The sequence below is a fragment of the Meles meles genome, chromosome 4 (genome assembly GCF_922984935.1).
Source record: "Meles meles chromosome 4, mMelMel3.1 paternal haplotype, whole genome shotgun sequence".
NCBI lineage: Eukaryota > Metazoa > Chordata > Mammalia > Carnivora > Mustelidae > Meles > Meles meles.
This window is the reverse complement of record NC_060069.1, coordinates 11,365,653-11,380,147: the sequence shown is the minus strand read 5'-3', so window position 1 is coordinate 11,380,147 and position 14,495 is coordinate 11,365,653. Positions and strand designations below refer to the sequence as shown.

The 14,495-nt window shown below is 42.8% G+C and overlaps 1 protein-coding gene across 4 annotated transcripts in view; it reads right to left on the bottom strand.

Annotated features, from left to right (window-relative positions):
• Positions 1-4,846: 4,846 nt before the first annotated feature.
• BTD (biotinidase) overlaps positions 4,847-14,495 on the bottom strand; it is a 29,443-nt gene continuing 19,794 nt past the window's right edge. For 2 of the 4 annotated variants that reach the window (XM_046003446.1, XM_046003450.1), the window contains exons 3-5: positions 12,283-12,432; positions 9,158-11,311; positions 5,912-8,692 (exon numbers count right to left, since the gene is read on the bottom strand). In XM_046003446.1, coding sequence (XP_045859402.1) covers positions 10,139-11,311; positions 12,283-12,432 — 1,323 coding nt within the window. In that variant the 3' untranslated portion in view covers positions 5,912-8,692; positions 9,158-10,138. Of the gene's footprint in view, positions 5,371-5,911; positions 8,693-9,157; positions 11,312-12,282; positions 12,433-14,495 lie in introns of those variants that run through there. The other 2 variants (XM_046003447.1, XM_046003449.1) reach the window with 2 other exon arrangements.

The window sequence follows — 14,495 nt, the reverse complement described above, 5'->3', positions numbered from 1 at the left end:
GTAAATTTAAAAGACAAGATATAAATGTATTTTTGTAACTCTTTTTTACTCCTGATTTAAAAGAAAGTTGCATAAAGCTGTAATTATAAATCTATATTGATAGGCATATAGTGCATAAAAATGTAATTTTGACAACAGCACAAAGGTACAGGAAATAGAGTTACATAAGAGAAAAGGTTTGTGTAGTACTAAAATTTTGTTTTCTGAACTAGATTTTTAAAAATTAAAATGTTAGTCGTAAATCCCCAGGACAAACACTGAGAAAATAACTATAAAATACGGAAGAAAAGACAAGAGAATTAAAATGGCATCCTAGAAAATATCTAACACAAAATTAGCCAGGAATGGAAGACTCGGAAACCAAAAAGACAGAAAATGAATAGCAAAATGGCAGATGTAAATCCTACCTTAACAGTAATTACATTAAATGTAACTAGATTAAACTCTTAATTATAAGACAGGGATTAACCAAATGAATATAAAACGTGATCCAATTGTATGCTGTATGCAAGAGGCTGCTTTACATTCAACAAAAGTTGAAAGCAACAAAATGTTAAAATAAATACCATGTAAGTAGCTACCTAAAGAAAGCTGTGGTGGCTGCACTCCTAAATAACCAATGGGTCAAGAAAAAAGTTAGAAAATATGTCAAGGTAAATGAAAACAAAAATACAACATTCCAAAACTTAGATGCTATGAAAGCAGTGCTTACTGGGAAATCTAGCTGAAAACAGTAAAAAGAAAAAAAAAAGAAGAAAGATGTCAAATCTGTAACCTAATCTTTGACCTTAAAAAACTGGAAGAAAGGAGTGCAGACTAATCCAAAAGCAAGCAAAAGAAAGAAAATAATAAATATTAGAGCAGAAATAAATGAACTAGAGATTTTAAAATTCAACAAAGTTTTTCCTTTGAAAAGATGGACACAATTGATAGATCTATAGTGAGAATAACCAAGAAAAAATGAGAACACAAGTTACTGAAGTCACAAATGAAGAAGGGACATTCTACTGACTTTATAAAAATAAACAAAATTAGAATAATATGAATTATATACCAACACATTTGCTAATCTAGATGAAAGGGACAAATTTTTAAAGGACAAGCCATCAAAACTGTTTCAAGAAGATACACTAAACCTGGGGTACCTGGGTGGCTCATTGGTTAAGTGGCTGCTTTTGGCTCAGATAATGATTTCAGGGTCCTGAGATGGAGCCCCACATCAGGGTAGGCCCCCTGCTCAGTGTGGAGTCTGTTTCTTCCTCTCCCTCTGCCCCTCCCCCTGCTGGTGCACTCTCTCTTCCTTTCAAATAAAATCTTAAAAAAAAACAAACAAAAAAAACAAACAAAAAGCCAGAAAATCTGAGTAGACCTATAAGAGCTAAAGACATTGAATTAGTAATTTTAAAAATTCCAAAAAGAGACTCCCAGGACCAAAGGACTTCAGTGATGAATTCTACAAAATATTTAAAGAATTACCAGTCTTGCAGGCACCTGGGTTAAGCATCTGCCTTCAGCTTAGCCCCAATCTCAGGGTCCTAAGATTAAACCAGGAGTCTGTTTCTCCCTCTCCCTTTTCCTGCTCGTGTGCACTTGCTTGCTCACTCTCAAGTGAAATCTTAAAAAAAAAAAAATTACCAGTCTTTTTTCACTGACTTTTTTCTTAAGAAGTGGAAGGAATATTTCTCAACTCTGGTTGATACTAAAACCAAACAAAAGTATCACAAGGAAACAACACAACAGACCAACCAATATCTTTTCTGATTATAGATGTTAAAGTTCTTAATCCAATCAAACTGAATCTATCACTATCTAAAAAGTATTGTACACCATGAATATCCCTTATGAATACAGATGTAAAAATCGTCAAAAACAGACTGTTGGAATCCATCAACCCATAAAATCATTATATACCATTACCAAGTGGGATTTACCGAAGGAATGCAAGATAGTTTCAACATACAAAATTAAATCAATGTAAAACACAATATAGTATCAATACAATAAAGGGAGGGGCCCCACTGGTGTATCTCCATTGATGGAGAAAAAGCATTTAATAAAAATACCATACTTTCTCATGATAAAGACAATAAGGGCAAATTTTTTCAACCTGATAAAGAGCTCTGTGAAAAACCCACAGCTAACATCATATTTAATGATGAACAACTGAAAACTTACCATCTAAGATCAGGAACAAGTCAGGGATGTCCACTCTCATCACATATATTCAACATTGTACTAGAGGTTCAGACCAGAAAAATTAGGAGGAAAAAAAAAAAAAAAGACATCCATATTGAAAAGAACTTAAGCTATTTGTAGATGACAGAACCCATGACCTTTTACGTAGAAAATCCTAGGGAATCCACCCTAAAAAGTATTAGTGCTGATAAGTTCAGCAAGGTTGCTGGATACAAAAATCAAATCGTATCCTTATATACTTGCAATGAACAATCCAAAAATGAAATTAAAACAATTCCATTTATGATAACATCCAGAAAAAAAAAATACTTGGGAATAAATTTAACAAAAGTATAAAACTTGTACACTGAAAACTATAAGGCATCATTGAAAAAGTAAAGACTACCTAAGTAAATGGAAAGACATCTTGTGTTCATGAATTCAAACACTTAATATTGTTAAAAATGGTAGATCAACTTAAGGAATATTGCTATTTTAACAATATTTTAAATGCAATTCCTATGCAAATTCCATTGCCTTTTTGGCAGATACTAACAAGCTGTCCCTAAAATTTGTAAGGGACTGCCAAGGACTCATAATACCAAAACAATTTTAATAAGAACAAAGAAGACTCAATTCCACTTCCTAATTTCTAAACTTAATATAAAGCTACAGTTATCAGGACAATGTAGTATTTGCTTAAGTATGGACAGATAAAGTGATCAAAAGAATATAACTGAGTATATAAAAATAAACCCACTCATCTATAGCCAATAGATTTCAGTAGGGTACCAAGATAATGCAGTGGGGAAAGAAAGATTGCTGCAGACGGTGGCTTTGAGCAACCCTTCACTCACCCATAAGCACCAGCTGGACCCATAGACTCACAGCAAAAAGGCAGCTGGGACCATCCACACCTGAGAAGGGGTGTTTACCTGAAATAGGGAAAGTCTACACTCTGGCATAGCATTTGCAATATGCTTTGTCATTCTGTTAATAATTACATGAAGTTGTAAGAAGTAGCCTAGTTAAGGCATTAATTTAACATGCATACACTGCCTGGGTTCAAAACTTGGCTCACACAACTGAGTGTCCTTGAGCCAGTGGTTTAACCTCTTTGTCTCAGTTCCCTCACCTGTAATATTTGGATAATAAAGATCCCTATCTCATAGAGTTAGGGAAAGAATTAAGTGAGTCACTCTGCCCAACAAGACTCAATAAATAAAAACGGTATCAATATAGCCACCTGTTTTGAGGTAGATTTAGAACAATCCCAGATTTTTTTACACTCTTCCCACCAATTGGTGGTGTCTGTATTTCTTCCCCTTGAGTGCGGAGAGATGGGCTCTACAGCAACTTTACCAATTAGATTTGGTAGAAGACAGCTGCCCCTGCCTTCAGAAACTGACAACTCCCCCTCCCTGTCTCTTCTAACACATGTCCTTTTAGAAGCCTGACTATCCTGAGACCACTGCGCCCACATGGAGAGGCACAGCAGAGCCTGCCGCCTGCCTCCCACTGGTGTGCCAGCCATGTGAGTGGAGGGACTATCTTGGAAGTGGGGGCTCTCGTCCCATCACTCTAGCTCTAGAGAGACGAGCTGCTATGGACTTTCCAAATTCCGGACACAAGCCATGAGCAAATTAAAATGGTTATTTCAAGTTACTACATTTCAGAGTAGTTCCATCACTTAGCAATAGTTAATAACAACACTGATTATGAAAATCTAAACAAAAAACAAATGAGTTGGGGAAGAAGCCTGGGGGAAAGATGATTCATATTATAAATTAAGTCTTCATTTTTGTTTGTTTTACAAAGTATTCTATTAGAGCTTCCCTGTCAAATGTGGATGCTGTTTATTTCCTTGTTTACTGCTAGAAAGAACATTGGAAAAAGAGTCTCCAAGAGTGGCTGGGCTGAAATTGTCTAGTTTGACCCCCTTTTATAGATAGCACCTTAGACCTGAAGATGGGAGTGAAGGTACCCCAGGTCATGCTGCAAGTTAGGAGGCCTGACTTTGTACTCTTCAGCCCGAACTTTAAAAATATTGTTTTATTTCTTGGTTTATTTGTGTTTTTGTTGTGCTACCTTGCAAGAACAAATCTGTTTTGTGACACACATTCATTTTACACATTCAGTATACACTGCCTGTGTCTCTCGGAAAGGTCGGAAACAATTTTATCAGGGCCTGTGGAATATAGGAGCCAACTGTGCTGTACTAATGGCAAAACAATGAAATTCTTCACCCTTTTCAGATTCATTTGTAATGCTAAAATAGTGGCTTTTATTATATCTTTTTATCTTCATATTCCATCACCCTAGTAATTATCCTTACACATTTCACATTCCCTGTATGATTCACCCCTCAGAACTCAGCACACTGAGATTCAGAGAACACATCCTTCTTAGTTTTTTTGATGGTTGCTGAAAAATTTGGACTACAACCGTTCTGCAAAGATGTGATGTTACTGAAAACAAATGCCTTTCTGTTATCTGCGAATGTGGGGGTTTTTTACCCCCTTTGTTTTGACATATCCTAAAAACTGATGCAGTATTATATTAGAAATATCAGAATGGATGATCCTGAAGAATTACTTTCTCCCTTAAATGGCCATTGATTTTATTATAAATCTTAAACATAATTTTCCCTTAAATTGCCACTTATCGTCGTCTCTTGGTGAGTCCTCATGGCTGGTCATGAGATGTGCCTGACTCAGGAAGGAGTAGGGCTTCAGGAAACCCCACTAGCAGCCAGGGAATCATTTAATTGACCATGCCATTCTCCTGCTTAATACCCTCTAACGGCTTCCCATAGAAATCCAAATGCCTGCCTCAGCCGGCAGGGCCTCCACACCCTGAAGTTTGACAAACTTCTATGGTTGATTTGAGTCATTCTGACTATCATGGATAACAAACGACCTCAAAATTTAATGGCTTAAAATAACCCCATAATATTGCTCATGAATCTGCAAATTGGTCAGTGCAAGGTGGGGGAGGCTTGCCTCTGCTCCACTCGCTGGGGCTGTTCTCTGAGGGTGGATGGGTCTGAGCACTCTATCAGGGGATTGAGAAGCTGGCTCTGCTGTCAGCTGGGAGCTCAACTGGGGTGAGGGTTGGAGACCCCCATTTCTTCATGAGTCTCCCCATGTGCTCTGTTTTTCCTCAGGGTGTGGTTGGGTTCCAAGAGTGAAATCCCTGAGAGAGAGAACCAGACAGGAGCCATATCATCATTCATGACCTACCTTTGGAAGTCAGGCAGTGTCACACCTGTCACACTGCAGCCATGGAGACAGTCAAGGAGTCCTGCCCAGGGTCAAGGGAAGGAGCATAGAGCCCACCTCTTGATGGGGACTGCCAAAGTTTTGGAAGAGCAAGTGGGAACGGAAAGGTTGCAGCCATTTTTGGAAAATAGATGGCCACAGTATCTTTCATGGGTTTTGTTTAGGGGTGTGTGTAAATCCCATGTCGAAATGAGTCCTAGATGGTAAGCTCTCTCTAAAGGTTTTTCTTTTTTTTTTATTGTGTTACGTTAGTCACCATAAAATACACCATTTCTCTAAGGCTTTTCTTATGTGACAACAAATTATGATTTCTAGCACACTGTTTTACATTCATGCTTAATTTTCACATACGATGTTATGACAGCTGTAGGATATCCGTAGCTGAATCAATAATTTTTGAAGAATTTGAACTCCTAAGTCTATCCTATCTTAAAATCATACCGTATGTAATTTTATCTCTACTGATGACTCAGGAATCATTTCAGAGCACTGCAGTTCTTCCACCAATGATGGGGATTTCAACTGTCACATTCCAATACTCGGAGAAAATGTACAAGGCTGACCTCATGTTCTGTAGGAATATTTAGTGTGGAAATGAGAAAGATGCTGTCTTTACTTCAGAGTAGTAATATCTTTAGTTATCACATCAGGACCCTATGGCAACAAACTCAGGATTCATAAGATATATAACTACAAAACAGGTCTTGAAGTTAAAGGGCACAGTATCGGAATTTCATTCTGCCATATCAGGTACTCATAGATCTACTAGTAATTTTATTTTTAACTGTTCGGCTATTAGATTTTTACTTCAGTGCTAGAAAATTAAAATGAGAAATCTTTCCAAAGGGAAAGAAAATGTTGTTTGGTCGTTCCAGCCTGCCTAAATGAGATAAGCACGCTTGGTGACTCTCTAATCATTCACTCATCCGTTCAGCAGTCAACATGTACTGAGCCCAGATTTTATAAGCCACAGGGGCTGTACCAGGAGCTGTAGACACAAAGATTAGTAGCATGTTGGCTCTGTTCTCAGAGGAGATCCCCATAGTCACCGTGAAGAAAACCCAGACCCCAGCACCAGCTCTAATTTGCATGGGGGCAACTGACTAGCATCTCTGTTCAGTTTTCCTCCTCTGCAAGATGACCATGTCAAGCCTTAAGGCTCACAGAGGAGGTTAAGGGAGCTGTTTATGTGCATGTCCAGCACACAGCTGTCACTCACTACAGGGAAGCCACTCTCAGTGTAGCTCATGTTCTGGCAGAGAGGACCTGGATAAGTATGATGGCCCGATGAGGAAAGGCTCTGGGAACTGGGAACAGGAAATATCCCTTCAGTGGGAGAAGATTCACAAAGTCTTGTGATGAAATGGACCTTGAGAGGTGTTTCCCCCTCAAAGAGGCCATTTCAACCAAAGACAATATTGCTGAGACCTCACTCTGCTCAACACATTGTGGAGCTGAGAGAATTCGGCCATGGCTGGAGCAGGGAGCTGGATTCATAGTGAGGGGTCAGCTGGGGCTCGGCACAAGCAGGGGTCCAGTAAGCCTATAAACTTCAGGGAGATGAGAAACAAGAGAAGCGGTATTTGGACTGAGGGGTGTGGCAACCAGCTCCAAGATGGTGCCCAGTGATCCTCCTCTCCGGCCTGTGTCCTTTGTCTCCTCCCTCATGAGCAAGGCTCATCTGGGTAATAGGGAAATGATTATCAAGTGTGACTCCTGAGGGTGGGACATTATAGACACTGGCGTCCACCTTGCCCTCTCTTGGATCACTTGCTCCAGGGGAGAATTCAAGCAGCTGACGGAGGTTGTCCCTCTCTGGGCAGAGCTTCGGTACCAGGCCACCTCACAGGTCACCAGCCCACTCTCTGACTGGTTGGTCTGGGGTCAGGTGCCAACTCCCAGCCCAATGTGCGATGGCCAGGGGATGGGGACATAGGTTCAGAGCAGAGCCACCTGTGAGGAAGGGCTGGTCCAGGTGGGCTTTCCTCATCAGGGCTGCAGGCAGGCTCACGCCTCCGGAGGGGGTGGTGGGCGCTGGGACTGACCGTCTGTGAGCAGGGTGTGGTATTGCCTCCTCTAGGAACAGGCCTTTCTCAGTCCAGTGTGAACACAGCTGATTGTGCCTCTCACTTCCTCTGAGAGGAAAACCACAAGCAGGCACAGCTGCACCTACAGGAGAAACCACACTGACCAACCGACTTCCCCCAAGTCTCATTCAACCAAAACACATGGGATTTCCTGCCTCTTACATTATGGCCAAGATTGCCATTTGTTTCCTGAACTTCGGGATTACAGTTGACAAACGCATATCACAACCATTAGTCATAGGCATTTTTTTTCCCCGAAAATGATTTCTTTTACTCATTTTCCTGTCCTCCATTTTGTTCTGCCCTCTGGCAGCTACTTCTTTCTATCGTAAAAGCAATTGTTTTACCACCATTATTTACCTCCTCCCTCACTTCTACTTCGTAAGCAGTTGGTTCTAAATTGTCAAGACAAAGTAACTCAGGGAAAGCTCTAGGTGTTCTGCTCAGAAGGGCAAAACGTGCATCCAGCAGGTGCTTCTGAAGTGCTTCCTGGGTGGAGGGGTTCCACCAAGTGTGTATTTAGGATTGCTCTCTCCATCTCTCACTTTCTCAGGCTGACTTGAATCCTCTTGGCATGAAGCAACAAGATGCATTTTTAAACTGGCTTCTATTTCCCTGGGGTTTGGGGCCAAGAGCTAAGTGGGCGGCAGCCAGCTACATCTGGCGCCATGAGCGCGCCCCTCCTGGCAGGTCCCGCGTGGGGGAGGGCAGGCAAGCTCCGCCGGCTGGTGGGAGAGGTCCTGTTCCCCTTGTGGCGGGACTTCCCAGGGCTTCCTCAGGAATTCTCAGTTCTTCCTGCTTATTCCCTAAAGACGTGACTCATTCCAAAGCTTTGCGAGCGCGCATTGAATAGCAGGGGTTTTGCTTGTTTGGCTCATTCCCACGTGCACTATTCAGTACACATTCTGTGAATGAGAAGATTGCAGTGTGACAGGGTTTAAATAAATTGTCCAAGGCCCAGGCAGTGAAGAGTAAACAGTGAGATGGAGGAAATGAGCCTGGACCATCTCAAGTGCAGGGTCTGTGCTCTTTAGTAGCCAGCCTGGAAGCCAGAAAAGGGTCTGGAAGGCCACACTGCAAGGGGATGGGCATGGAGTTCCATTTCTTACTTTGTAGAATTATGTATATTCAGATACTGCTTTAAGACACCTGATTAAAAGAGGAAACCAGCCACAACATGGAGGAGGTAAGTCACAGCAGGATAATTATGTATCTTCCTTAAAACTTAGCCATTTCCCCACCTAAAAATCATCTGAAACAGTTACTGGGCATTGATTCAAAATGACTTTGAAATGTTGGATACACATTATACAGAAATTAGTGGCCTCGTCATGATCCCAGGGTCCTGACATGGAGCCTTGTGTCATGCTCCCCACTTAGCTGGGAATCTGCTTCTCCCTCTCCCTCGACTCCTTCCCCCACCCAGACCTATGTTCTCTGTCTCTTTCTCGCTCTCAAATAAATAAATAAAATCTTTAAAAAAAAAAAAAAAGAAATCAAGTCGAAAAGAAAAAAAAAAAAAAAAAAGAAATTAGTGACCTAAAATTATCTTCCCTCACTGATTATAATGGTTTTGCTTCTGGAATTCATACTTGGCAGGACCTCACTCCATACCTGGTGGGCTCTCCAAAACCACCCGTTGTGTGGTTGAATGAATCAATGACGACCGTGGGCCAACCTCCACAGCAGTTCTTGAAACTCTTCTCTAAGAGGTGGGATGCCACCATCAAAGGGCAGGCCCTCCGGGGACCGTGAATGGACTCACACCCACGTCGCTCCGTCCTGCACAGTTGGGCAACTGGCAGGCTCTCACCCAAAGTTAGCATGATTTATTAAGGTCTCTGGAATCCTGGATGAGACACGTTGTGCAGAAAGAATCCTCTTACTCATACTTTCCCATTGCTGTCCCTCTCTTCAGCACTTCTTTCCAGCCTCCTCCCTCTCACTCGCTCGTTCTGTCTCTCTGGGGCACTGTGCTCTTTCTTTCCAGTTATTATGAGTCCTGCCTGACACATTCCATTTACTGACAGAAAGACAGATGGAAGGAAAACTTCCCTGCTATTTTTAAGAGCTGCTTCAAGATGCACCTTTCTGATGTTGCCGAAAGCTCTGGCATTACCGTCTCCTCTGGACAGAATTCTGTTCATCCAGAATGGAAACGGGCCCACGCAGCCATTTCTAATACAGCTTTTGCTTTGGGGGTTTGTTTCTCACCTTCGCCAGTGTTTGAGATACGTGAGATACTTGTGTGTCCTGGGTGCCACTTGATCAACAACAAGAACTGGGAAAACACACACAAAACCCACCACTTTGTGGGTGGGTAAAATATCAACTGACATTTATTGTTTTAAGCTCTAAAAAGCGACTGTGAAATGAGATTGGCTGGAGGAAGATGTGACTTGGAAACAATAAATGTGAGCAGAGACTGCTAGAAAAGACTCGATAATTCACGCGGAAGAGGAAGAGCCGCTGGGGGAATCAGCCTCTCCTACTTTGTCCTACAGCTGCCGCGATGGTAGTCTGGGGCAGAGAGGCGGTCCCAGGGTTCGTGAGCGGCAGCCTGGGAAAGGGCAGGGCCACAGGCCCCACACGGCTCTAGTCCCTCTCATACAGCCGCCCGTACAGAGCTGCTGTCACCAGGCCAGAGGACAGTCCCCTCTTCCTCAGGAAAGAGTAGCCACTCTCCCAGCCAAACTGATCAGGGGTTTCCAGGGTCATCCCTGAGGTAAGAAGCAGAGGAAAGATATAGGAAGTACTGAAGTTCCCCCACAGGTGAAACGCAAATCTCCCCGTGGCCTCTGTGATCTCCTGCCCACAAGTGTCAAAGCCAAGACCCCCACACTTGACCAGGGCGCAAGCTTGAACGTAGTAAGTGCCATGCACAGTGTGGAGACCATCGAAGACCCCCAGGGCATACAGCTCTTTGGACAAAGCGGGCCTCTGGTAAAGTAAATGGCAGCAGAGGCCATTTGCACAGACACGGAGGTAGCCTTCCTTTCCCCACACAGGGACCAGGGTGAAATTGTCATACATCATCTCCGAGTGAAATGTGGGAGGAGCATTCATATTCCATTTGGTAGCTCTGTCACAGTGGACTTCCTGAGCATCCTTTTCACAGTATGGATCACCTGCTAAGAGTTCTAAAAACTTACTGTGGGACGGGTCCATTTTACCCGTGGCGTTCTCCGTACCAATGAGACCCAGCGGATTTTTGGCTACTTGTGCTATTATAAGATGACCTCTGGAGTCTTCCATGTCGTGATGCCAAAAGGATTTCTGAGGGCTGTGTATACCACTTCCAGTCATCCCCAGAGTTGGGTGGTGGATGTTAGCAGCTAGAAAGTTGATGCCGAATGCAATGGCAAAAGCTCTCTGAATCTGAATGGCTGCCAAGAGCGGGAGCTGGTTCATCCAGGCAGTTGGGTACACGATGTGCTTCACCTCGGGGTCTTGGAGGAGCCTAATGGTAGGCTCAAAGAACAATATATCAAAGCAGGTGAAGATGCCAAATTTGCCAGCAAAGGGAGTATCAAAGATGATGAGATCCACTTCGAGAGGGGCATCGAAAGCTGCCTCAAAGTAGAGGTTGTGTTTGCGGTAGCGGTCAACAAAGGTTCCATTACTGCTGAACACGACATTCGTGTTAAACTGGTATCTTCCATCATTTGGGCACCCCGGGTCATTGTGATGACAAGGCTGCTTCGTCCCGAGATTGGCCACCAGGAACATGTTTCCCTTGATGGCCATACAACTCAGGCGCTGGAGGACCTAAAGAAAAAGAGGGTATATGTGTTTTAAATTTATTTTTTAAATCCTGCCTTTTGTCTTATAATTTTAATTAGAAATAATTTTAAAATAGAAAATTAGCTATATTTTATCATAATATGTAAACAGCTATCATAAATCAGTAAAAAAAAATACAGAATATGTGCAGGGGATATAAAGAGTTGATTCATAGAAAAACAAATACAAACATCTGAGAAGATACCCCACCAGATAGCAATGACAAAATGCAAATTAAGATAACGAGAGTTCATTTTGAACCTACATAAGATTGGCAAAAATTCCAAAGATGATTCTATCTTGCGTTGACCCAAAGGTGGGAACACAGGCACTCAAACTATTACTAAGGAAGTAAAGTGAAAGAGCTTTTAAAAGGGAAACTTGGTACTCCTCAAAATAATTTAAAATGGGCATATCCTATAGCTGAGAAATTCCAATTCTAGGAATCTCCCCTCATAGAAAAGCTTAAACATACTTACAAAAATATGTGTATAAGGACAATCATTGCAAAATAATAGCAAAGCTTCTTTTAAAAAGCATAGAGCGTGCTAAAAAACAGGATGTCAGTAACAACGAAATGTGCAGAATATAGTTGGATGCACATTAAACTGTTGGTGGCAGTTTAGGAAGAGAATTAGGCGATGCGTGGGGTGTGTGACTTTCTTTTCTTTTTGTACTTCTGATTGATTCGTTTGTTTTCTAAGTGTATATTCATGTATTTCTTGTGTAATTAATAAATAGAACAATCCAGAGATGAGTAAAGGCCCCATAGTACTAGACATCCTCTAACTAAATGAATATATAGCCCAGGGAGTTTGGGGAGCCTGGGTTTCCTGTTTAGGATCCTAGGGTCTCCTTTCAGCTTGATTTAATAGGTCATGGCTTTTGGCCCCAAGCTGGGTTCATCTCTGTGTGCCTTCTGCCTACTGAGGAGGAAGGCTGGGACCCTCACGTACCTCTGTGTCGTTGAATCGGTGGGGCTCCAGGCATGGGTTCCACCTGACCAACCGGGGAGATGGCAAGAAGTCCAAAAATGGGTAAACAGATGTTCTTGTGAAGTTGAATCCATGAATGCCATCTTCTGGAAACACTATAATCTGTACGCCCTGTAAAGTCAGAAACATCAAAGTAGGGCATGTCATTGGGTAACAGGAAGCCTCCCTGCTTTCATTTGTTCATTCCTTCGTTCACTCGTCTGACCCCCATCAAGGTGCTGTTCCGTGCCGGGAACCAGGGGTATAAACAGGGTGGCTGGACTCTCCTCAGGGATCTTAGTCTCAGGGAAGCCGTCTCACTTGGCCTAGTTATGAGGGAACCAAGGCTGAGGGCTTTAGAAACCACCATTAACCACACGTGGGGTCATGTCAGGGAAGGAGGGAATGAAGGAGAGGGGAATGGAAAGTGGGCATTTGCCAAGCAGATGGGAGGGGTGTGGAGTTCCTGGTGGTGGAGTGGAGGATGGGACACAGTACAGAGGCCTCGAATACTGGGCTTGGTCACAGAAGGGGTGTCTCCAGTCCCACGGTTTCCACTCATTGTGCATCTTTTTTTTTTTTTTTTAAGACTTTATTATGTGACAGAGAGAGATCACAAGTAGGCAGAGAGGCAGACAGAGAGAGAGGGGGAAGCAGACTCCCTGACGAACAGAGAGCCCGATGCGGGGCTCGATCCCAGGACCCTGAGATCATGACCTGAGCCGAAGACAGAAGTTTAACCCACTGAGCCACCCAGGAGTCCCTCTCATCACGCATCTTAATCAGATGGGGAGCTTCTGGAAAAAAGCACGCTAAGCCCCACTCCTAAAAAGTCTGCTTCATTTGACTGGGTCTGACCACACAGTGTTTGTCAAAAGGTTCCCAGGTGTTTCTTTCTTTTCTTTTTTAAGACTTTATTTATTTTGAGTGGGGTTGGAGGGGGGCGGTGCGGAGACTGAGGGAGAGAAAGAATCCCAAGCAAACTCTGCACTGAGCAGGGAGCCCAAGGCAGGGCTCCATCTCTCAACACTGAGATCATGACCTGAGCCAAAATCAAGAGTCTGATGCTTAGCTGACTGGGCCACCCAGGCGCCCCTCCCCGGTGACTCTAGTTTGGGACTTTCTGGGCTGCTGGGTAAAAGTCAAGTGTGTTGATTTCGGCATAGAAATAAGAATTTTCTCTACTTGCAGTTCTCCACCTGGGAATGAGGAGGCTCCCTTCAGAATTCTAACCACCCCACAGGCTTTGTCCCACACCTGGAGACACCCTCAGCTCCATGACGTCTAGGTACCCTAGGGCACCTGTGGTGTCTGCCGTAACCCAATGAAATCCAAACAAGTGGGGTGCCCTCGGCTCTCAGCGGCAGGGCCTCCTTCTCCTGCTGCTCTCCACATACAGCTTAAAATAAAGTAAGCTTTAAGGAGGGTAAAAAAAAAAAAAAAATGTCAACGTGAAAAGTGGAGAAGGAAGGCAGAGAAGGTATGAATAATCTCAAGAGGCAATTTGAGTCACTTATTTCTGGAATGCACTGCAAACTTTTTTCTGGTTAAGAAACCTTCGAAAGTTTAACCGTAGGAAACCCAGAAAACAGAAAATACTAGTAAATATTAGTTTAGTTTTTCATTTTTTCTCGGTGTATAATTGAGATATTAAATATTTATTATAAATAATAAAAGACATGTTTTCCATCTTGACTTTTCTCACTACCTAGACCCTCAAGACTGCACAGCTACCTTCAGAAATACCATTTGCCGTGGCTACATTCTATTTACGGGGCCACCCCAGCTCATCCGTTATCAGCGGACATCTGTCTGTATTGTTCCCAACTTCTGGTGACTGACTGCATTCGGGGGGCTCAAAACACTTGCTGAGTGGTGTTCACAAGTCTTTGAATCTCTGATTATTTCTTTAGAAATAATCTTATGAGTGAAAACACTGGCTCAAGGATATGAAGAGTTTTCAGTTCTTTACACTGCCAAACAGCTTTCCAGAAAGATGAGGCCCGTGTATACGCCTTCCAGGAGACATTGGTCATCTGGTCGCACCTTGTAAAGCAAAGTCATTGCAAACTGGGAAATAAAGCAGGATGAAGAATGTTTGCCTTTCTAACACATGCCAGGGGACTGGTTAACAGGCTCAAGGATGACTGACCCAGTGAATGTGTCACTGTTGGGCTTTGTTATTTCATAGAAGA